The following is a 24,387-nucleotide window of genomic DNA, read 5'->3' on the forward strand; positions in this document are numbered from 1 at the left end:
ACCTCTTGAAGCTCATCAAGAAAATGCAGAGTGTGTGCAAAGCAGTAATCACAGCTAAAGGTTGCTACTTTGAAGAAACTAGAATATAAGGGGTATTTTTAGTTGTTTTGCACTTTTTTGTTTAGTGCATATTTCCACATGTTATTCATAGTTTTGATGCCTTCAGTGTGAATCTACAATGTCAATAGTCATGAAAATAAAGGAAACTCATTGAATTAAAAGGTGTGTCCAAACTTTTGGTCTGTACTGCACATGCCATATTTTTCAGATATTTATTTGCTTAAGAAAAAAAAAAAATTCATCGCCGCTTCACAAACATGCGCTCCTCTGTGTATTTCAATCATAAAATCCCTGCAGAAAACTGCCTTTATTATGAAAACGTAAAAGAGGAACTACCTATAGCGCTGTAATTAACAACTCAATTACCCAGCATGCTCTGCTCCAAAGCAGTTACGTGACGTTTCCACATCCATTGCTGATGACGGTGGTAAATGGCTGGGAAGAGAAGTGTCTGCTAAAACAACATTATTTCGCCAGGTAGCTTTTCTATCCAAAGGCAACAGAATGAAGAAATAAAGGTGAAGTGACCCAACAGCCGGTAAAGTTTACCAGAAGCCTGTGGGGTTCTTCAACGCATCTTAGCTTTGTTTCCTGGGCCTGTTGCTAACGTCGGGAAATCCTCGGGCTGACTCGGCAGGCAAACACCGGGACAAGAGAGCAGCAGACCGAAGGCTGGAGCTCCGGGCTGCTGCTTCAACTACGACCAGGTTCCTCTGACACTCACTGGGTTTTCTCATCTCCAGAGAAACTGTATTGTCTTCACACTTTGCGACGGACGTGAATAGTCGTACCTGAAGGGTTAGTTTGACAGTTTGCCAGCATTTAGCACTCCGGTGTTTACCAGCTAACTCAACCAGAAGCGTCTCCTTAAAAGCAGACTGCTGGTTGTATTTGTTTCAGTTTGAAATGTACATATTTGACTCCAAGCACGTTCCAGAAATTTGTTAGACATTTTGTCGGCTCGTTGTTCTGCTACCTACAAAGTGAAGGTGGCTAGCTTGGTGGCTAATTCAAAAAGCTGCCTAGCTGAGGTTATCGCATACTTTGGGGCTTATCTACAAAGTTTGTTAGCTTGTTGAGGTGTGAAATTATGACTTTCTATCAACGTTACCGTCTTTAGCTACAAAGAGTATGTTATAGCTTACTTTATTTAAAGGTAAAACGCCTGACGAGGAGTATTTGAGAACCAAAGGCAGCTTTGTCCACATTCCAGACAGCTACTGGATGAAGGCTCACAGAAAAGCCTGGATATTGATGTCGCCAGGACTCGCTGGTTTCTCCAGTTCTGCTTGTCATTATCGCTCCTCCAGCTACATCTAGCAGCCGGCGCACCAGAACGAACTGACCCGCCTGTAAGCTCTCTCTTTGGGCTTATTTGCTCAAGGAACACCCTCCTCCAAGCAGACTTAAAATGAATCGTTACCTCCCTGTGGCACGCCAGCACTTCCTGGCCGCGCTGGCGAGCACCAGCGTGGTGGTGAAAACCATCAGCGCCTTGGTGGTCCTCCTCTACCTGCTGGCCTGGGCGGTTGACACTTCCTACGCGCTAGGCGTGACCCCTGGCTACCTGTTTCCTCCCAACTTCTGGGTGTGGACGCTGGTGACCCATGGGCTGGTGGAGCAGCATGTGTGGGGCGTGGCGGCCAGCGTGGGGACAGTCATGGCCTGTGGGCGCCTCCTGGAGCCTCTGTGGGGGGCCCTGGAGCTCCTGATCTTCTTCGCCGTGGTCAACGTGTCAGCGGGACTCCTGGCAGGGCTCTCCTACCTCCTCACCTACGTGGCCACGTTTGACCTGCACTTCCTGTTTGCTGTGCGCATCTATGGAGCCGCGGGCTTCTTGGGAGGTGTCCTGGTGGCTCTGAAGCAGACCATGGGGGACACCACGGTACTCAGAGTCCCACAGGTGAGACTGAAGGATCATCATAAATAGGTGTCTTTACAGTGAGGTGTGTTTAATGGGAGTGCATTATCAGTGTAATGTTGCACAAGTTAAACAGAACAGTGTCCTCTGGGCCTTATGTATGTATGTAGAGTTTGAAACATAATTGTTTTTTTTAAATTTGGACAAAATCAAGTGTCAAGTGTAAACACCAATGTAGTCACTTGATTCTGGAAGTATTTTGCTTTTAATTTGGATGAACACATAATCTTAAGAATGTATATGTCCTGCACTTTGTGCTCAGCTGTCAAGCAAGTTGTATTTTCAATTATTCCTTTGTATATTGAACTAAGGTAAATAAACTTCAGGCCTGAATGTTTATGAAAATAAAAGTGAGTTTCAGGCTTTTTTAGGAGAATATATGTACATGTGCGCTGCAGACATATCATGACAGCATGAACAAAATCTCACCTTTTTATTTTCTTTGTTAAAGACAAAATAATAGGCAATTAAAATTTTACACATGAAGATTTCAGACCTTTAAAAAAACAAAACACAAAAGTTACCAGTACAAGCACATTTCTTTTCAATCTCCCATTAAGACACGGCTCACGAGTTCTTTTAGGGTTTAGGTGAGGAATGGAGTTGTGTCATTATTTTTCAAAAGTTAATTTTACACAGTTAATTTTCATCAAAGCATTTGATGGTTCTGTGATCACACCTCGATAGTTTGGCAATTTTAAGTGTGTTGTATCCTTTTGAAATAGTTTCTATAGAGGTTTTTGTTTTTCCAGAGGCAGTTAAATCTCAATTTTGATAAAAAATTTGATAAAAAAACACTGGAACCGGTCAAGGCTTTCCTGACTTTGGGTTTCAGATTTTGTTCTCATAGGACTTTAGCACATAAGACAAAAATATGCTTCAAGTTCTTCTATACTTTTTTTTAATCCAGCAAAACACACCAGAATTAAAAGGTCATACCTATTTATTCAAAGCATCTCTCTAGATTTATCTTTTTTACTGTTCTTTTTTGTCAAAAAGGTTCAGGCATGTTATCTTTTCATTATGTTTTTTGTCCTTATTTAGTTTCTATATATTCATGCTACATATATAGCAGATTATTGCTGAATATCATGGCGTTTTGTTGACAATGCCTCCTTTAAGGGCTCATTTTCTTATAATACGCTGTTGTATCACGACGGATATTACTGTTTGCGTTGGCAAGCAAATTCAGACAATTATCTTCCTCAGTCAGATTAGTGTTTGATAAAGGGATGTTTTGTTTTGTGTAAGATAAACAGCTGTGGTTTTACAAGCTTCAAAAGTTTATTCATCTACTTATGTTAAACTGAACTATTTGCCAGCCACGTCTCCCGATTCTTTTCACCCAAAATGTTCCGCGTTTGGTTTCAGGTGAGACTCAAAGCTGCCCCGGCGTTGGTCCTCCTCCTCCTGGCTTTGCTGCGACTGTCCGGGCTGCTCGGCAGCTGCGCCCCGCTGGCTGCGTACAGCTACGGCGCGCTGTCCGGCTGGGTCTACCTGCGCTTCTACCAGAGACACAGCCGGGGCCGCGGGGACATGTCCGATCACTTTGCCTTTGCCAGTTTCTTCCCTGAGGCGGTCCAGCCGGCGGTGGGGCTGCTCGCCGGTCTCGTGCACGCCGCCCTGGTGAAGATAAAGGTGTGCAGGAAGATGGTGAAGAGGTACGACGTGGGGGCGCCATCTGCCATTACGATCAGCTTGCCAGGGACGGACCCCCAGGATGCTGAGAGGCGGAGGTGAGGTTCTGGTGAATAGATTGTTGGTCACAGATCAGTTGGTTTTAAGTAACTGTAATATTCTAAGCAATCTAGTATGAAGTTTAGATTTTTTTAGCAATAAAAAGGATCAAGTTAAACAGGAATGTGAAGTTTTTATACTACAAGCCGATGGTTAATATGATGTACTTATAAATCATGGGATTAAACAGTTTTACTTCCTCTCAGCTGCTCTGAAATAAAAGGCTCCTTTTTGTCTTGTTTGCTTGCGCAGTTTGTTATGCAGCTGTGCTGTTTTCCCAGTCGCAGCCTTCCATGAATTCTTTCACACTCACAAACACCTTCTGTCAAGCTGTTAAACATTATTTTTCTACGAGCCCGATTGTCACAGAGGCACTCCTGCAAGCTGCTGTTCAGATTCGGTTAATATCAGATGCAATTCCAAACACGCAGATAGTTTTAAACGGTTTTATTACATGTATCCCAACAATTATGGTATTTATAGTGTAAAAGAATTATGTGAGCCATAGCTGAACAAAGGCAGATTTTTCTGTTGCACTTAGTTGTTTTGTTAGGTATTTTCTAGTGTAACAGAATGACAATGACTTAAATGAATAAATGTAAATTATTCTGATCCCTCTGAAATTTCTTGATCTTGATTAGCTGCATTAGAAATTGAGAGGCCTTCTGTTTTTTAATTAGACTGGGCCTTAATCAAGATAGAAATATAGATTTATTCAGCAAATCCAAAGCTCCATTCAAACAATCAAGTGAAGACATTTTACTTTGTTTTTCTCCGGGCTGTCAGACATGAAATACCAGAACAGACTAACGTCTGATAAATGTGTTCGGTTTGTGCAAGAACTTGCTGAAGTGGTTCTAGGAGAAAAGAAGAGTTACCACAGAACAGCTGAATCACTATTCGGGTGTGAAGCAACATTGCCTTGCAAATGTTTAGATCTTTTTTTATGTGTAGGACTGAGAAAGAATGGAATGATTAAAGGGTGTGTTATGCAAAATGTATGCTTTTTGAGCTTCGTATCATATAATATATAATATTTTATTCTCATCAATAAGGGTGTAAGGTTTTCAAGATATTTTGCAAATGGAAATAGGAGAAGTGTTGTTTGCCTTTTTGCTTTCAGTCCTCCTTAATTTGTAGAACTGCATTTTCCTGCAACTACAGCTGCGATTCTTTTGGTGTTCGTCTCTTCCACTTTTGCACACGTACAAGCTGAAATTGTAGCCCATTCTTCTTTGCAAAATAGCTCAAACTCAGTCAGATTGGAAGGAGAGCACCTACAAACATCCATTTTTAAATCTTTCCATCTTAATTGGATTTTGGATCTGGACTTTGACTGGGCCTTTGTAATGCATGAATATTCTTTGATCTAAAACCTTTCCATTGTTACTGTGGCTGTATGTTTAGCTGCTGCTGAAAAGTAAACTTCTGCTTCAGTGTTTGCTGTGTCTACAACACTACTCGTGGCATACTGTCCTTCTGTCAGCAGTGGGCTACTTCATGCCGCTCCTGCAGCTCCTTGTGAGCAGCTTGTTAGTTTAGGTGGACGGCCATGTCTTGGCAGATTTGCAGTTGTTGCAGTCTTTTCAATTTTAATTAATGAATTGATCGCTGCAAGATCAATGTTCATATTTTGCATTCCTGTAATATATTTGCCCTTTGGTTAGTGTTTAACTGCCCTTGATACTCACACCAGATGCATAATTTAAGTGGCTCATAGGAAATCGCTACAGTGGAAAAGAAGGAGTTACTAATGCCAATGGTTGGCATTAGTTAATTAATCTAGAATGGCATTAATCTAGAATGTTCCTAGATTAGTATTTCATGGTTTTCATGTCATTGTTTGTTTACCAATGTTCTCTAAACAAACCTCCGAGGCCTTCGCAGAGCAGCTGCACCTATGCGGACAATAGAGGGTGCTGTGGTTTCACATAGTGGAGTTCTGAATGCAGCTGATTGCACTGGGTTTTATTTAGGGGTATCAGGAGCTCAAATGTAACAAACAACAAACATTCTGCACTCCCCCCCCCCCCCCAAGAGTGGGTTTAATGTCAGCAGAAGACAGATATTTAATCTAGAATGTGGGTGATGAAGACTTGCTCTTTGTGCTTAAATCAGGATTTCTGCACATCCTTAAAAATGGATGTGTGGAATTTTAGTTCATGTATCTAAAATTAAGGCCTTAAAATGTCTTCAATTCCTTTTTTTTCTTTTTTAGAAAAGTTTGCCTTAAATACGTTAAGTAAAGGTTTTACATTTTGGCATGGCAGGATTATTTCATGTTGTATATTCTGACATGTAATTTTCTGTCAGGCAAAAGCTTGAGTTGTGCACAGACATTTTTCTTACATGCTGTGACTGGAGACAGTTGAACTAGCTGCTAATATACCGCTGCCAGCTAGCTTTTTTGTGTTTATCATGGGTAAGTTCAAATTTATTTCCAGTTAGTCGGACTATGTTTGTCTTTGCCACTGACTCACTTCTGTTGCCAACCTATTAGATGCCACATTCATCCTGTGCAAAAAAGTCTGTAGGGAGCCATATGCAGTGTGAGAGGCACAAGAGTCATAAACCGTTTTTGCTCCATCCATTCCCCAAATTTGTAGTTTCTTTTCTCTTAAATTATTAGAGTTGGCAATGGCATTAACATTGCCATGTTAATGCCATGTTAATGGCATGAAATTGCAAGTTTCAGCAATTTGACTTGCTGAAACCTGCAGATCCCCTGTAAATGTGTGTTTCCTCTCAGCTTTACCTTACATATCCTGTTGGTTTTAGCAATCATTGTCTCTTGTTGCCTCTTTGACTCAGACAACTGGCCCTGAAAGCTCTGAACGAACGCCTAAAGCGAGTGGAGGACCAGTCCGCTTGGCCCAGCATGGACGACGAGGAAGAAGACGACGACGACGAGGTCCGAACCGACAGCCAGCCGCTCCTCCCCGGTGGCCGCGATGCCTCGTCCTCGGCACAGAGAACGTCCGGAGGGCCCTCAGGCACTTACCTGTCCTCCACCTCCCCATCGTCGGCATCACAGAGCGGCGGGACAGCGTCTCCAGGCGGAGTGCAACACCCCGAGTCCAGCATCATCACCTTCGAGGATGCAAGCTCTAGGTCATAGCAAGTGGAGCCTCTGGTGTATGCAGATGCACGCTCTCGTTGGTGTCACTGAGCAGTATGCTAGTGCTTCACGCGTCCCCGGCTGGTAATACACTCAGTAACGATGATTAGATGTCGATATTTCACTCTACACAACATCTGTGATGAGCAACACATGAAATTGTGCTCTCACAAACTGTCTAAAGACAGCAAAGAGCTTTCAGTTCAGACATGTTTGTCACAAAAGCTCGGCGCGGTTGGGCAAACCTAGTTCCTACTCTCCTTCCCACGTGCAACTGAAAATAAAAGAAAATCTGTATGTTAGGGCAACATCCCAACTTGCAGAACTCTGATCACTGCTACAAGTGTTTCACCTTCTTTCTGAAATAACAAAATCATTGTGCAGATCTCTTTTTCTAAGTCTTTTCAGAACAGACGTATTTGTCGTTTTGCCTGCCTGCTACAAGAAAACGGTTGATGACAAAGACGCAAGGTGAAAATATTTATCCTTTGTTGAGTGCAGACGAAGCTGCTTCTAGTGACACTTGCTACTGGTGTGTTGGTTCCATTTGGATCACCAGCTTTGTAACGAAGAGTATGAACAGCGTCTAGGTGGTACCAACCTGCTGAACGGCGATGCCAAGCTCAAAGACTTGAAGAAGTGCCAGATGATTCTCCAGAAACATTTTGTTTCCCACAGAGAGAGAAATGGAGCACATGGCCTGTTTTTATTTTTCACTGCTTTGCTCAAACAGTAGAAAAAAACTTTTAGTTTTTCTTCTTCTGGTTCTGTTGGTCTCTAAAGGAAATTAAAAGTTTGTTTTGTTTGATCTAACAAGAAGTGTTGGGCCTGTCGCACTGCTGTTGAACTCTTACACATCCTGGGGTCTCTACCTATTTCATTGTCTTATAATATGGTAAATAGTATAAAGAGGTGGGCTATGTCTTCACATTTACTAATAAAACAACAGCTAATGATGCACAAGGAAGTGCAGAAAATAGTTTTTGGTATTAACAGACAACAGTTTTATGATTTATTAATTTCAGTTCATATTTTGGATTTTTTTATTTATTTATTTTTATTTTTGCAAATTTTACACATTAAACCCCGTGAACACGTAGCTCCACTCCTTCTGCCGCATTGATTTATATTCCATGTGTCAGAAAATCCTCTTGCTGGAACATTTTTTATTTCTAAGCTCAAAAGTGTAAGGCAGTTAATGATTTTCCAGCGTGAACTAAATAGTTTCATCAATATCAACATGAAGAAGTCCATGCAGATCGAAAGGTCAGCAATTTGTTCAATTTCTTGGCAGTTGTTGCTGGAGATGTCACATTTTATTGTGTGGGGGGGAAAAGAATCAATTACTTGGAGGTCTGATGTTCCCCGTGTCCTTTTTGATTAACGTCATTAGCGGATAGGAAAGTAGTGGAAGTGATTACTAGGATGTCAAATTGGTATTTTATATATATATATATATATATTTAAGTTTAGTCACTTCAGTTGAGCTGAGAAGATAAATTAGTTTAAGCTGCACCATGTCCTTTATTTTCTGATTAATATCCTAATGTTCTTGTAAGTGGGGGTGGGGGGAATAAAAAGAATCTTACCCCAATTTTAGTGTGTCCTATTAAACAAATACTGAATGTTAAACATAACTATGATCTTGGTATCTAATACAGGTTTAGCTTTTCACACAGTTTTCCCTTGTTGAAGAGAGGATTTTGTCATTGATGGCGCACTAGTTGCAAAAAAAAAAAAGTCGGACAAACTATTATTGCCTAAATTAAATTCAGACGGGCAAGAGCCTCCCAATGTATTGAAGTAGATGTTGGAGTGTGTTCGTTTGGCAGTTGTCTTGTGTTGTTCCAGTATTTGTCCCTGAAAAGATTTACCACAATTTTGCTTTCAAACATAACAGACACACAAAAAATTCTGACTTAAAGTGCACATGGGTTTAGCAGAAGGACAATACACTGATGCAAAAAACCTCTGAATGGCTGCAAACAAAAAGGAAAAGAAAAGTCTCAAAGTACCCCGATGTTAAGAAAATGTTCTAATGTGGCTGAAATTTAATAATTCTACAAAGAGGAGTGGGCCAAAATTCCTCTGTTGTGGATTATCACAAATGCTGAATCACAAAGCAGGATGACACAACTGGCTATTAGGTTTAAGGAGCAATTACTTTTTCCACGTAGAGCCACGTTGGTTTGGATAGGCTTTCCCCCCGCCCCAAATAAATAAAATCCTCTCTTAAAAACTGTTTATGTTGATGTCAGGTATCTAAAATTAAAATGCTTTTTAAGACCCAAAACTTGCAAATGTGACAGGAAAGTAAAAGCAGAAGAAATCAATTCTGGGAGAAGTACTTTTACAGCTTTGTACAAACCAGAAATGAACAAGAGCCTGCTGGTAGAAAGTCTAGAAAAACAACCTTTGCCTGGAACGTCCTGAATCTAACTTCAGGGTGAGGGTACACATCTGATCATCTGTCAAAATGATTATTAGTAACCAATATTTATGTTAAAATACTTAATTTTTTACATACCAGCATATACTGATTTTATACTTTTTACAAACAAAAAAACCTGGTGTCATAGTGTCAAATTTAACTGCCAGCTCACTTCAGCTTGTATGTTGTAATGGAAAAACAGCAGTAGAGTGAAACGCATTGTCACTGTTTATGAAATAACAAAAGATGGGTGTTTTTAGACTGAGTCTAGTTGGCTTGGTTTCACCCAATCCTTGTTCTGTTTCAGATTGTGTTGAGAAGACAAAAATTCCTGTTTTGTTGCAAATAGAAAATTGATTACCAACATAAAAAACAAAATAATACTGAACATAGGATTGCTTGACATAATACTACATGTGAGTTATATTGGACAAAGTGCCTATTGCTCTCAATTATAAAGACTCGTCTGGATGTGTAAATTATAACTTGTCAAATCTTCCAGGCACCATTCAAAGAATGTCTTTTTTCCCCCTTGGCTAAAATACTTGCAGATGATATTAGCCTTCATGACTCACTTGTGGAAACTGTCATTTCACCCCCCTAAGATTGTCAGAAAGTGTTTTCATTATTTTCATTTCCTAAATGGTTTGGAGAAGTGTCATTTTCCTTTTTTGTCTCTGTGTATGCTTCACCAGAAATCTACTCTTTTCTTTTTTTTAAAAAAACAAACAAAAAACAGCCTCCTTTTCTCTCTCTATGCTGTGCAAAGATACTTGTTTTTCGGTTTTTGAATACATTATCTCACAATTAAATAAAATATGATTGTAAGAAGTTTCAGTTCTGGTTGTGTCCTGTTTGCTGTCGTGGATCTGGAGGAACAAGCCCAACGAAGCAGACACTTACTTACAGCAAGGCAGTGCACGAACCTGAGAGAAAAAAACAGCCAAAATTCTGAGAGGAATATTGAGGCTTTTGTTTTGAAATTTTCAGTAAGCTTCATTTTAAAGGGCCACACTAATACCATGTGTAAGTGGTTGAGTTAAACCAGTCATATAATGCCCAAAACATTCCACCATCACTGTAGTTCTGACATTCTGCTCAGCCCTCCTCTGTAGTAAACTGAGAGCTCTGCCATCATTGTAGTTCGAAAGGGGAGCTCTGCTCTCTGCCAACTATCGTGTGTGGGAGACAGAAAGGTGGAGAAAGACTTCTAATTACAAATTACGAAAGCACTACAACATTTACGAAGCACAATTACAAATTACGAAAGCACTACAACATTAACAAAACGGAAAGAGTATGTCCCAGTTGGAGACCTAAGAAATCGCTGATTGGACAATAGGCATGAATACGCAGAGTCCTATATATAACCCTTATAAGAACAAAGAGAACAAATGTCACACTCAGCATTCACTCTATTGGTAACATTTGAACATTAAAAAGAACAATTTTCTATAATTGATAGATTATGAAGTGATTTTACTAGAAAATCAAATGAATACATAGATAGAAATGCTAAAACACAGACTCACTCATTGCTGTTGAAACACCAATGAACCCAACATGGATGCTGGGTCTATTGAACATAGTTTTGTTTATGGGAAAAACCCAGAGCACCCGGAGAGAAACCTTCTTCATTTTCTCCCTGGTTTTCCACTTGTTTGCTCCCAGACTCTGGAACACGTTCTTCTGATTCAGCCTCAGTGGGAGTCGTCTCCTCAGGGATTTCTGCTGGAGATTTACATTTGCTGCAGAACCTGACGATGCTTCATCTCCTGCATGATCTCCACTGCAGAGGTCCTCAACCACAGATGATTCAGACGGCTGGTTTCCATCCAGGGCAGTCTCCTCTTGGCTGACTGGATTCTGCACAGGTGGGGTGGACTTCACACGTCTCTGTTTAAAGGGTTTGCATATGGCTTCACCCAGGCCTTTGAAAAAACGCGCAATTAAGGACAGTTTCTCTGCAATGTATTTCAAGACTGACACCACAACTATAATCTCCAATACTATGTTTTCTGTAAGAAACATCCCAGAACTTGACTGGATCCCCTAAATAATTTTCAAATAGCCTCAAAACTCTTCTGGCTATGGACTGAGATCGTTACTGGGTCACCATCAATTTCTTCCCCCTGAACTTCAGCCCAAACTTTTTCTAAGAGGTGTTTATGAATGGTACGATCGTCCCGAAGACAGAAGTGAAAGCCAGAAGTTTTAATGGCCTGGACGATCAAAAAGTACATCAACAAAGACAATAAATCTTTCTTGTATTGTAAATGTGAAGCCTCTTTCTGTTTTTCCACAGAGGAAGCTGACAATCTCTCTGTCCGACAGAGTTTCCCCCTCAGATGGATCAGATGAATACTCTGAAACTTCCTCTATAGGAGTTAAGGGAGATGAGAATTCAACTTTGGATGCAGTTTAAGTTCCTGTGCCACTGGATGTGATACTATATAAAGAAAGACGTCCTCCATAGTGGGGTTTCCATCAAATCATGGCTCCGGCTCTAATTCCTCCACCTCCAAATCTGATACTTGTCCTGGAAGAACAAAGTCCACCCCAAACGTTGGCTTTGTTTTATACACCTGTACCTGCAAATCTTTTGTTGACTGGATCTCAGGTACACTGTTTTCTAGATCGACAATAGCAGATATGTCTTCTGGAGGAATTAAGGGCTCCACCGAAGTGAGTTCTTCAGTTGATTCCAGATTAACAAAGTCTTCCATGGGTGAAGTTTTCTCTGTCACTTCTGCTGGCCAAGCCTCTGCTACACATCCTTCGTCTTCAGGTTGACATTTGGGCTCCAGTGTAATGCCAGAATCTAATAAAACTCATGTTAATAGCACTATATGTTTTACTCATAATCTATCCCTAATATATTTTGAGAATAATTTAGAGAAACAGAACATTTTACATTTATTTTTTATAATGTAGGACTGAAGATTCTTTTTAAAGTTTTCAAAATGTACATTTTTCTAAGAACTAATACAGTTTTAGAAAAATTTAGAGAAAAACTAAAACTATATGAGGGCCAAACTTGATTTTTGCATTTTCAAAGCTTAATACCAAACTGCTGCTCCAGTATGTCCTGGAAGAGTTCATAAGAGTTAATCTTATGAAGAGTGAAGCATGTCAAGCGACAATAAATAACTTATGTAAGAATTATTTAAGCGTGCCATTAATTTATTAAAACTCTTCACTGTCCAAAGAGCTGTGTCTTTTGATCCTTCTTTAAATAACATAACTTTATTCATAAATTGCCTTTTTAAAAATGTACAATAAAGTTTTGTAAAATACATTTTTCTTGATCTTTGATTAATTTTTGCAAATATAAGTCAACAGATCTTAATTCAATGTTCAGCTTGGATTTAATTTAAATGGAAATCATGAACGTCTTGTCGTTTTGATGTTCATAAACTAAGTAAACTTTATTTACTGGTTAGAATCCAGAGCTGTGCAGATCAATACTTCAACTGTGATCTCTACAGAAACAAAGATTCTCAGCCTTCAGCAAAACCACCAGTCAGATCCTCTTTTCTGTCAAAAAAAAAAAATCTATTCCAACCATATTTATTATCTTTCAAGTCCCTTACGTAACTATGAACCATTTACTTAAAGAAAGTTGTAAAATTGCAAAAATAATAACAGAATTTTCCTACACTTTTTAATTTTCTATAATGTGTATTGAAAACAAATACAACTTAGAATAGCAGTGAAGCTGGATTTAAAATGCAATTAATTTGCTTTATTTTGGGGCTTTTGTTAGGGCGGGTCATTTTCGACCCGTAGGACAAGGGGAGTAAACAGAATGTTAGGATTGTACAAGGGTTAACGAGGATGGAATTAAAAATATATAATTTTAAAGAGACATTCTATTGACAGTAGAACAATAGGTGCCTCCATGCATTACATGGGAGGCTGTGACTGACTGCTCCGCGAGGCCCCAGTAACCCAGTAAGTTAAATATTTAGAAAAAAACAATCATTTTGAATTTCACCTTTTAACTTCAACAAATTTGTAGCAAAATTCTTCAAATATATTCATAAAAACTAAAAGGATTGGTTTTATGTTTACAGTATTTCCCCACTGCTTTGAGTACTTTTATTACGTTAAATTACCGCTAGGTGGAGCAAGAAGCTTTTTTTTCCCGATTCATTGAGGTTGTAGCTTAATTAACTGTAGGTTTAAACCTGTTAATCTGCTTGGCTTTGTGTAAACAACATTATTTTTGTTTTAAAATAACATGATGCCAGTAAAAAACAACAACAACAACAACAACAAAAAAAAAACATGTTTGGGTTTGATGCTAAAATGAGTGTTTTTATTGACACTGGGCTCTTGAAAAAACACTACTGTTGCTTAAAATTTAAGGAAACTTTGGGTTTTGAGTATTTCTGGACTCAAGTAAAGATATAATAAATAGTCATTAGGGATAGGCCTTTGTAAACCGCTACTGTCATAAAGTTGTGCTGTGGTACTAAGAGTGTGTAATTAGAAATGTATGAAATTGCACGCCTGCCTGAAAACAGACCGTGTTGATGGCTAAATTCACCAACATTACACATTTAGCTCTAGCAGCTAGCAGCTAGCTGTTCCTTTCCAGACGTGCCCGCGCAGGCGTGGCTCTTGGGCTCGTGCCTGCCACCCCTCCCCCCAGCACGGTGGCGGCGCGCTCCCGTGAACTAATTCATTGTATCAGACTGAGACAGGAGGAAGCAGCGAACGACTGGGCAGACTGGAGAGCCGCTTAGCTTCGAGAAATACTGAAAAACCCGACCGCTTGGCACATAAACTGAAGGTAAACTACTTTCTTGATCACATAATGTTTTAAATAAGACACTTATTTGGTGTTGCTTAGTTTAAAAGTTTAGAACATTAATTTCTAAAGTTGTCCTTGGTTTTGGGAGGCCAAGCCAGCGAGGCTAAATGCTAGCGCTGTTAGCTTGCCGTAGCTAAGTACTCTGCCCCCCACTGTCCGACCTCGGTTTCTGTGCTTCTTCCGCAGTCGCCACATTACTTGGTTTAAAAAAAAACAAAAAACAACCCCAGCCGTGTTAATTCAGAAATACGAAGACGGAAATGTTTTACACATTTCACATACGGTCAATGGAGGTTTTAATGGGGGACTGCGAAAACTATGTCAGACTTAAAAACTGAGCCTCAAAGACTGGCCTTGATTTGCGAGCCGTAGCCAAACAATGAGGTCTTTTTTTTTCTTCCCTCGGCTAATCAGGCGGCTTACCATCTCTCAATCGTTTGTCTTTCTTTTGTAAATTTAGTTTCCAAAAAAATATGTAGGGACTATTAAGCTACACTTAAACAGCTAAGTTAGTTTAAACACTACATTCGCGTTAAACGTAGTTTTTGTGTGTGTGTGTGTAGATTTTGTGCCATATTAGTGAATAGACAGCATCTTTATTCAGCTAAATATATTCGGCATTTAAATATGTACTTTGTAATTAATGTAACCTTCACTAATAAGCGTATAAAATATATTGATATGCAAGTTTGATGTGTGTCGGGGCCACCCACCCATTCTTCCACTGCGGACACACTAGCCATCTGTTGCCTCTGTGATGACGCCATCTTTCTGGTGACCCACCCAGTGGCTTGCAGTTTACGAAAAAAAGAAAAAAAAGTTTGTTTTTTTTGACACTGGTAGCTCTCGGTGGGTATGCGCAGCTTTTCTTTTTCATTTTCCGTGACTTCCTCGTAGGGGTTTGCCGCCCTTCACGTCAGATGCCAGTTTTCTAACTGGTTAAATGTCTGATCACTCTGGTAATGACATCCTTCACGTTGTTTTTTTTCTCCATATTAATTCTCTCGTGTTTTGTGATTAAAAACTGCAGCAGTCTTTGTTTTCCTTTCTCCATAACCATGTCTGCCAGTGGTATTTTAAATATGGATTGTATTTAATCTATGCATTTACTATTAAATATTTATCAAAGCATAAAATTACTTTATAGGACAAGTTGTATTATCCTACATAAATCAAAAGTTGAATTGTTAATTAAAAAGCCCAATTTTGCTGAAATAACTCATTAAAATGTATTATATTTGTGGTTCTTGCCAGTGAGTGGCTTGTATAGCATATGAATATTGCTGTGGCTCTTTAGCTGTGCCTAAGACATGGGTGGGTGTGAGCAGGATTTCACTGCAGAGTTGTCATGCCGTCGACCTCAAAGCTGTTTAGTAAATTCATCTTTTCAGTTTCACCAAAGGAAGTCAGCCACCGTCCGCTGTAAACAGACGGCTGCTCAACGCCTTTAGTTTGGGGAAAAGATCCTCCAGTAAACGAAGGATAACACAAGCCAGCTTAGACTATGTGTTCATGCTTTGTTGGGTATTGAGTGTAATTTCTCTGTAATACATTTTGGATAGCTTAAGCTCAGTTTCTGAAGCTTCGCTTACTTATTAAATGTTTTTTTTAATGCCGACACACTTTCCAAATAGTGGTTTCTTTAACTGTTTATTTTCATGTTAACTACATCCGCTCTTAGTTACACATATCAAGTATGACCCCAATAAGGCAACTTAATTTTGTTTGAACTGTGAGATGTTGAAAGATGATTTATAACATCACTGTTCTTATAAAAATCAATTTGAATTATTTTGATTTGTTGATATAATAAATTTGACGGGTTAAGAGACTACTAATTATCTGATTGTCTTGCTGCTGTTGTGGTGTCTGCGTTGATGATAGTTTAACATTGGTGTGACGCACCACATTGCAAACAGACTTAATTGTCTCTGCAGTGATTACTCGGTTGAATGGATGTTTTTGTAATTTTCCAAGTTACCCGAGAACAGGATCAACCTGAATCACACAAATATAAAATGTTTGGTTTTCCTAGCTTTAAACTCTCACAACTACTGAAATTTAAAAAAAAAAAAATTAAAGTCTTAAATTGAAGACTTGTGTGATATGTGTGGCTATTCACCTAACATGTTATGATATTTGCAGATGTTCTCTCTAGCTAGTTGTTGCTGTTTTGCTTTAAAGTCTGGAGTAAAGTACACATACTGTGCACTGACTTCATCACACCTTATAGTGCAAGATAGCATCTTATTAACAGGCATTGTCTCAAATCGTTGTCCTTTCTTTTTCATCAACCTAAGAATAGAGGTCTATTTAAAGCACAAGTAGGCTGGACCCAATGATTGTCATTCCACAGGTTAACACTCAGTCCTGTTAGTCAGTTTGGTAATGAGATGTTGGGAACAAGTTTGGTTTTGTTTTCCATAACTTTCTAAAACACGAGAAGAATTTTTTGCAGAGTGATTTTTCGTTCTTAAGAACTAAACAAATCAAGCATTATAATTTTTTTTATTATAAAATATTATAAAATAAGATGTTTTAATTACACATTCCAGTTTCATCTACACATAGTCCGTTTCCTAAACACTTATCAGGTGGTAAAAGCAAAGGACCTGCCAGGTTTCTGTCTGAGGCTGAAATATTTCTCAGCCTTAAATAGCAGCTAATTTTGTACTCTCACTGTGTGGGATATTTCCTGCCTATAGATGCAACTTCATCCTGTGTAAAGGACAAGATGATGAATCATCGTGTAAAACGGTAGCTAGCTACTTTGGTAATGCACCAAGATCCGTATCATACAAGGCAGTAATGCCTGTGGGAAAGTGTTTCACTTCACACCTTTGCAACACCTCGGGTAGCTGTATTTTGATATTTTAATATGGAGCTTTTGAAGCCTCTGGAGTCAGTTTGGTGGTTTGATGAGTTCACAAATATATTGATTGAGTCATTGATTGTTGGTTTTTGTGGCTTTATTTTGATAAACTCCTAAACACTGTACTCTACTCGGTCCTTCTCTATTGGATATTATCCCTACTGAAAGAGTTGTGAGAACTTATCAGAAAAAATTTCTAATTAGATCTATTAATTATCAGCTCAGTGTGTTTGAATAGGAATCAAATTCTTTTGTTGGAAACTCTCTGCTCACAGTAGGACTGGCTGATTAATCAGATTTAATCAGTTAATCAAATTCTGATTCACTAAAGTCCTGCTCTTTAGAAAATCTGGGCTTTTTTCCCCCACCAAAGCAGTCAGCCTGCCCATGGCCTACCATTTCATTTTACAGTTTGAATTTGGTTGGACTTTGAATTCAGGTCAACTACCATGATGATTGAAATAAAGCAAGATTTTGAAAATGTTTACTATCATTTGTAATTTTTTTTTAAGAAAAACAAAAGCAAGGGAGAAAAAATTAAAATCAGAATTCGTATGAAAAAAATTCAGAGATTTTGAGCCACATTGCCCAACCTTAGCTCATATGTCCATCTCAAAACTGTTGACTTGTCATTTTTACTTTCATTTCTTACACCCATAATCCTGCACCCTTCCTGATAGGTCACATGAACACAGTCCTTTAAAAAAAGGATTGGTCAACTGTGACTAGGAAGAAGCTTTAACGATTATTGTTAAAGCTTCTTCCTTTTTGTGGTCCAAGTTTTGCACAATAATTTTCCTTGCTGCTGGTGGGTTTTATTTTCTTTAGCCTTTATATATTTAATTGTTATCAAACTTACACACCAACTAGCAAATCTCATCCTTCCACTGAGAATCAGAAGCTGCTTTAGACAATCTGTGCTACGTCTCTTCCTCATAATTAAGTGCGGTAGCTTTAAAGGCTTGGTGGAAGACACATAAAAAGCATTTGTTGAAAGCAGGTCACTTATATCTGTTTCCCCACTGGCTGTCTTATTCAAACACTGACCATAGACCAGCCTGCAGGCTGCAGCCGTCCCCATTTCGTTTTCTTTTTATCCTCCATCATAAAGGGAACGGTCGGATGTTGTTTGACATTGCCGTCCTACTTAAGACTATTCAAGAACCATTACAGCACCTCACAGGGCTTTGGTGCATCTGAGATGAAACCTGATGGGAACAGACTGTGAATGAAGTGTTAGCATCATAATCAACCTGGATGTTGTCACCAAATTCTTTGAATATGACTCATGAGCTTCTTTTTTTTTGTCAGAGGCTAACAAAGGAGAGGCATTTGCATAGCTAGCTCTACAGATCCAACTAGCGTCTACTGTAAGCTGGTGAGTCAGAGAGCACAAGAGTTTTTAGGAAGTTAGTTTTTTTTTATCCAACAGACAACGAAGGCACAGATTTGGCACCATTGCAACAGTTTGTTTTCTATTAAATTAATCTCTGATGATTGAGGTGTATTTAATTTCCTCGCTGTGAATAAAGTAATTGTCCACACCAGTAATTGTCAGAGATGAGTCTTATTTGTTTATCTGTAAGAATCTGTGTCATTTTTTGCCTGGACTTCCTTTAACTCAGTTGGCCACCTACACATTAGTGTTGGTCTGAATTACTGGAGCCTTGGCTAAATGTGACTTCCTGGCAGCTCACATGTTCCTGCTCTGTGCTGTGATTGTTTGATGGCGTGTGAGAACAGGAAGCTCCTGGTATTTAAAGATCTGGAACAATGTTTAGCATTTAAAGCGTGATTCCAACCCGTCCATTGGGGCAAACTGACAACCACAGTCTTTGAGATGAACCAATCCTCTGACACAAAAAGTTTGTTGACTGTTTTTTGGTCATTTATAGAGTGGTAAAACTTCAATTAAATATGTACAGTCAATACTTTAATTTGATATTGAATTATTTCCTCTCAGCCCAGGTTTACTGAACCTGAGGTTGTGAAAGCTGTTCTTGGTCTGTGTGGTTAAATGTGTTAAGCATGGTGTTGCATCTGCACTATGCAGGCCTGCACTAATTACACGTTCATCTCAGAAGGCAAAAATGTTTTATTTTCCTTCAGATGATGATGTTTTGCCTAACTGTACCTCTTTTCGTTGCTCTTCTCCAGGGATGGCAGCCATCCGTAAGAAGCTGGTGATAGTCGGCGATGGAGCTTGTGGGAAGACTTGTCTTCTTATCGTCTTCAGCAAGGACCAGTTCCCTGAGGTCTACGTTCCCACCGTGTTTGAGAACTATGTTGCTGACATCGAAGTGGACGGCAAACAGGTTGGACAATCTTCGTTTTTCATGGGGTGGCACCTTATTCACATAGTGGTTTTTGTATGATTACAGTAGGTTTTTCATTTCTCTGTGAATCTATCTACATATAGATGTTTTATTTTATTTTTTTGTGAAACTGTCTGACACGACATCTCACTGGCCACAAATTTGGAAGTCCTGACCTAGTTCTTGGTTAATGGGATTCTGGGAAGCTGAGACCGAGTCTTTAGTGGCCGGTTAATTTTTAACCCTGTGTGCTGTAAAGGACAACACAAGCTACTTTATGTGGGTCAGATTTTTAGAACGGTCTTGATCCTGTCTGCCTCTTCTAATTGCATTCTGTTTGGTCGATTTGGGCTTATATAATTGAATCAAATTCTAACGGATATAAAGTTTTTCTGTTAAAATGAAAGCTAAAACTCCTTCCCTCTTCCTCTTTTTCCTTGTTCCCTTTTCTTAAAACATGTAGCCGTGTTCTCATGTTAATGATTGTTTGCGTCAGGTTGAGCTGGCTCTCTGGGACACGGCCGGTCAGGAGGACTACGACAGGCTGAGACCCCTCTCCTACCCAGACACTGACGTCATCCTCATGTGTTTCTCCATAGACAGCCCTGACAGCTTGGGTGAGTACAAAGCCACACAGGCATCCAGGCATAACATAAAAAAACTTAATGCTTCTTTTTTTGCTGTACACTTTCCTGTTTTTCCTATTTTCTTTAAAGGTGTTTGTAGATTGAAATTATTCAACTTTAGTTTTAGAGCTTCTTGAAAAGGAAAATTTGACATTTTTTAAATAGTCACACATTTTCCTGTTTTTTCTTTTCCAGATCTTCTAATCACACGTTGAAGTTATTATGATCCAATAATTTTTATAAGGTCAAATTAGATAATTAAGAATATCAGATAGCTGTTGCAATAAAAGGCATATATATAAAAATATTGTTTTTGTTCTTAATTGTAATTGTTTATTATTCTACAATACATCCTCCTACATTAAACACTACGTAATCCGGTTATTTTTCTTTTGTCTTTAAAATGACAGAAAACATTCCTGAAAAATGGACCCCGGAGGTCAAACACTTCTGCCCCAACGTCCCTATAATCCTTGTAGGAAACAAGAAAGATCTACGTAATGATGAACACACGCGTCGAGAGCTGGCCAAGATGAAGCAGGTACCTCTTTTTATGGATTATTTCAAATTATTTAGGTCATTCTCTGAATATTTCAGCATTGTTTTGGGGTACCATAAGGCTCTCTGTTGGTATTTCAGCTATTTATGTGTATTGATATTTGCAAAACATCTGAATTGGCCTGGTGGTAAGAATTCACACACAAATAGAAGGTGTCGAGATCTAAACGGTGTATGAAATTAAGCTTGTGGGTGTCACAATTGATGACAAAAATAGCTGAAAATCTTTTTTATCATACTGCAAATAAACTGTCAGTAAAGATAAGCAAATGGTAAATCACAAACATTTCTATTAATTGTATTTTATTGACATATTTAAGTACATTCTTCTTTACTATCCTATTCATATGACCTGTAGCATAATTTGGACTGTCAAATTATGCTACAGTTTGAACATAGAACTAAAACTATGTCTAAAAATTATTCAGCTTAAAAATCAAGATGTTATTTTTACAAGAACCAAGTTTTCATTAGGTAAATCCTTTTCATTAAAATGTCAGTGATGGTGGTTTTGCTGTCTTTATTCGGGAGCTGCTGTGCGTCGACTTGCTGGTTATTCTATAGTGGTGAATAATTGTGTCTAAAGGGGAGGCTGGATCAAATAAATGTGAACTGTCTCCTTTGTTCATAATGAACATGTGAAGCTGAACCCAACTCAATTCGTCTCCTCATCCCACAGGAACCAGTAAAGTCGGAGGAAGGCCGGGACATGGCCGGGCGCATCGCAGCCTTTGGTTATATGGAGTGTTCTGCGAAGACTAAGGATGGTGTACGGGAGGTGTTCGAGATGGCCACCAGGGCGGCGCTGCAGGCCCGCCGCGGAAAGAAGAGCAATAGATGTACACTGCTGTAAAACGGCAGACATAAATGGACTGTTTTTGCCCTGGGCTGTTCTGCCCGGGGATAGGGCTCAGTGGGGAAAGAGGGATCACTAGAACGAGGGGGAGGGAAGGGGAAGAAAAGACTGCAGTACATGACTACCGCTGTAAACTGGCGGTTTGTTGGACTCTATTTACCCTGGGACTTGGGTTTAGGAAGGAAGGAGCACAGTAAATGACTGCCACTGTAAACCATCAGGCTCTTCACCTGTGTGTTTCATTGGGGCGGGAGATTTACATCAGCTACCAGCTGACAGCTGGTTAGATTTGCTCTTTTTTGGCAAGCCACTGACACTGATTGAGATGATCGAGGAATCCCAGTCCGCTGTTAAAATCAGACTGGTAGACCTTTGTTTTAAGGAAGACCGAAGTTTAGCTGTTTTTGCCACAAGGGGAGAAGGGGAGCTATTCCTCCCCGAGTGCTCTAGGCTGCCGTTGGACCACAAAAGTTGCCATGACGAAGTAAACACCAAACCAGAGCAGCATCTCTTAGTTTTGCGTGATGGATTACTTGAACTTCCGTAAAAGTAGGCAAACACCAGTGGACTCTTATTAACAGGATCCTCCCACAAATAGCCTTCCAGCGTTCATCATGAGCTAGAAAATCGTCTCTAAGATCGGACATGAGCAGAGGCAACATGCTCGCATGCTCACACCTCTTTGCCTCTCACTGTGTCTAATCCCACGCTTACACACTCCCAGAGACAAACACGCTGAGATTTAGTCTTGCTGAGATAATCCGCAGGTCGCCTGATATCGAGCATTGATTGTAGATCAAATTTGATAATCTTATTTAAAACGAGTCATCACCAGATCTGGTCGTCAAGCTGTCGACTTCTTCTATTAGCAGCGTCCAAAAGATTAGTTGTGGCCACGCAAGGCAATCAAACGACTGCCTGCTCTGCTCCTGGTGCATCCACTTTGATCGGTGATCATTTGCATGCTCTTTTTCCATTTACCGGTAAATCGAGTCGCCCTGAATCAGTGGAAGTGGCAGAGGAATCGACGTCCCATTGGACGGCAGAGGTAGCTTTCTGCCCCGTATGGCGAGGCCTGAGCAGCTCCAATCCCTTCCTGTTCCACTTAGCTGACCGCTGGTGCTCACCTTGCCCTGACGTTTAGACCAGGACAAAGAACAAGGAGAGGGAGGGGGGGTAATACTGTTTACATGCACAAAAACTGATCCTCTTGTTTGAGATGAACAGTGAAATTCTTGTTTAGGCATGTAAAGAAAGAGATTGAACACACAGTAGAGGTAATTCTTTATTTTAATTATATTTTTAGAGGAAGTAAGGTGCCTCTGATGGACCCTTATTTACATATTCGAGTTCTGCTAGTAAACTACTTCCATCTGCTTCGTCGGTGAAGCGGACAAACAAAAACACGTTTATCTGGAAGATTTTCCACGGGAACGTCTCATCATCGGGTTGGTCGACCAGATGGATTTTTGTGCAGGTAATCTTAAGTTGCTGTGCAGTGAAAGGATTAACCTCCTGCTGTTCGTTTTGGAATATTTTAAAGACGTTTTCTTAAAAGATGTATGGCCAGTTTTTATTTGGGTTAGTAAACAGTTTATTTTTTAATGTTTAACTGGCAGATTCAAGGTCTCTTGGCAGCATTATACCCTCCTGTTCTTCTTCCTGGCCTACTGGGTGGAGCCTGTTCCAGAAACCAGTGTTGTATTTGTATTTTATTTCCAGCTTTTTAAAAATAAGAAAGTCATAAACAATGTCTATCAGTATTTAAAAAAAAAAAAATAGGAGGTGGAAGTCTTCGGGAATTATTTGTGTTATTGCTTGAGTTTCTTTGGCTTTTGTTTTTTTTCCCTTCTTGGCGCTTTACCAGAATTTTTCTGATGATTTACATTTGATTGTAAGAAACCGTCAATCATCCCTGCCAAATGCTGTTGTTAGGCAGTCAGGAGAAAGGCTGGCCTCTCGGCTGCCTGTCTAGGGCATCGCCAGGGTCACGAGTGCTGGCTTTTGAAATTTGTTTTTTTTTTTTTGTTGTTTTTTTTTTTCCTGTTTGTTTTGCACACAAACCTGGCTGAAAAGACGGAGGAGCACGGCGGCATAAATCGGCTCGACTCATAATGTAGAATTTTTATTTTATTTTTTTTAAAGATTTTACTCTTGATTTTTAAATCCTGATTTATTTTTTCTTGGATGCTGAAGCAGTGATGTAAACAAAAGGAACAAGAAAACCACGCTGTATGCAAAGTCTGTAAATATGAAATGTGGGGGTTTGTTCATACTAAACTATACACACGCACATGACTGGAAACTGTATTTGTAAACTAGCTTTGGTTTGTGTAATAAATTACTTTCTATAACACCCACCTTATGCTAGTTGTGGTTTTAAGGGGCTTTTTATGTAAATAAAACGTGTGAGGTATTCATTCTTGTGCTTCCTGGTTAGCTAATGGTCTATTAGAAGTTTATTACACCATAAAACGTTTTTCTGCCCAATCGTAGACTGAATTGGCCGTTCATACAATCAAAAGCAGTAATTTCCTTTGTTCTATCGTATATTTCTAGTTCAGAAATATATTGCAATACATGTTAAATCATCCATTCAAACCAAATATAATGGTATCTGCTCTAAAATCAGAACTTTTAACCTCAGTCTAATTTTCCAATTGGCCACTGGAAGAATAGATTAGTGATTTAAAAACTTAAATATTTTTTGGCTACAATAATTGAGCAATTTAGGAAAATACCTCAACTGTCAAAGTGGTGATCTTCTCAGAGTATAATTTCAGTTGAAAAAGGATAACCTCGGAATGATGCACGGAATATATGAAAATAAAGTGGTGCTTAGCGAAAACATCAACTTTGCCTTGGAATACAACATACACAAAAAGAAATTAAGCTGCTGATTCAAAGAAAAAACTTTCTGCCAGATTTTGCTTTTGTGTTATTACAGTAGTCATGTTTCCACATTTTACCCAGTGTCAAAATAACAATGGTGTATACTGAACATCTAACACTGGGATTAATACAATATATTGCCATAAGTTTTGTGGCAATATACTGATCTCAGTGTTTAATGA

General features: G+C 39.2%; 2 protein-coding genes across 3 annotated transcripts; both read left to right on the forward strand.

The window, feature by feature from the left end:
• The first annotated feature begins 440 nt into the window (after positions 1–440).
• tmem115 (transmembrane protein 115) lies at positions 441–10,104 on the forward strand. Its single transcript, XM_028017852.1, has 3 exons — positions 441–1,963; positions 3,353–3,717; positions 6,530–10,104. The coding sequence occupies exons 1-3, from the start codon at positions 1,472–1,474 to the stop codon at positions 6,834–6,836; spliced, it is 1,164 nt and encodes a 387-aa protein (XP_027873653.1). The 5' UTR covers positions 441–1,471; the 3' UTR covers positions 6,837–10,104.
• A 3,805-nt stretch (positions 10,105–13,909) lies between these two features.
• On the forward strand, positions 13,910–23,674 carry rhoab (ras homolog gene family, member Ab). Of its 2 annotated transcripts, XM_028016601.1 has the most exons (6): positions 13,952–14,065; positions 18,270–18,336; positions 19,116–19,273; positions 19,770–19,890; positions 20,310–20,440; positions 21,137–23,674. In XM_028016601.1, exons 3-6 carry the CDS (start codon positions 19,118–19,120, stop codon positions 21,308–21,310), a joined length of 582 nt encoding a protein of 193 aa, XP_027872402.1. In that variant the 5' UTR covers positions 13,952–14,065; positions 18,270–18,336; positions 19,116–19,117; the 3' UTR covers positions 21,311–23,674. The 2 variants fall into 2 exon arrangements, with proteins under 2 accessions (XP_027872393.1, XP_027872402.1); XM_028016592.1 differs by lacking the exon at positions 18,270–18,336 and having other exon boundaries at positions 13,910–14,065.
• The last annotated feature ends 713 nt before the right edge of the window (positions 23,675–24,387 follow it).

This window comes from Xiphophorus couchianus, chromosome 1 (assembly GCF_001444195.1).
Source record: "Xiphophorus couchianus chromosome 1, X_couchianus-1.0, whole genome shotgun sequence".
NCBI classification, from domain to species: Eukaryota; Metazoa; Chordata; class Actinopteri; order Cyprinodontiformes; family Poeciliidae; genus Xiphophorus; species Xiphophorus couchianus.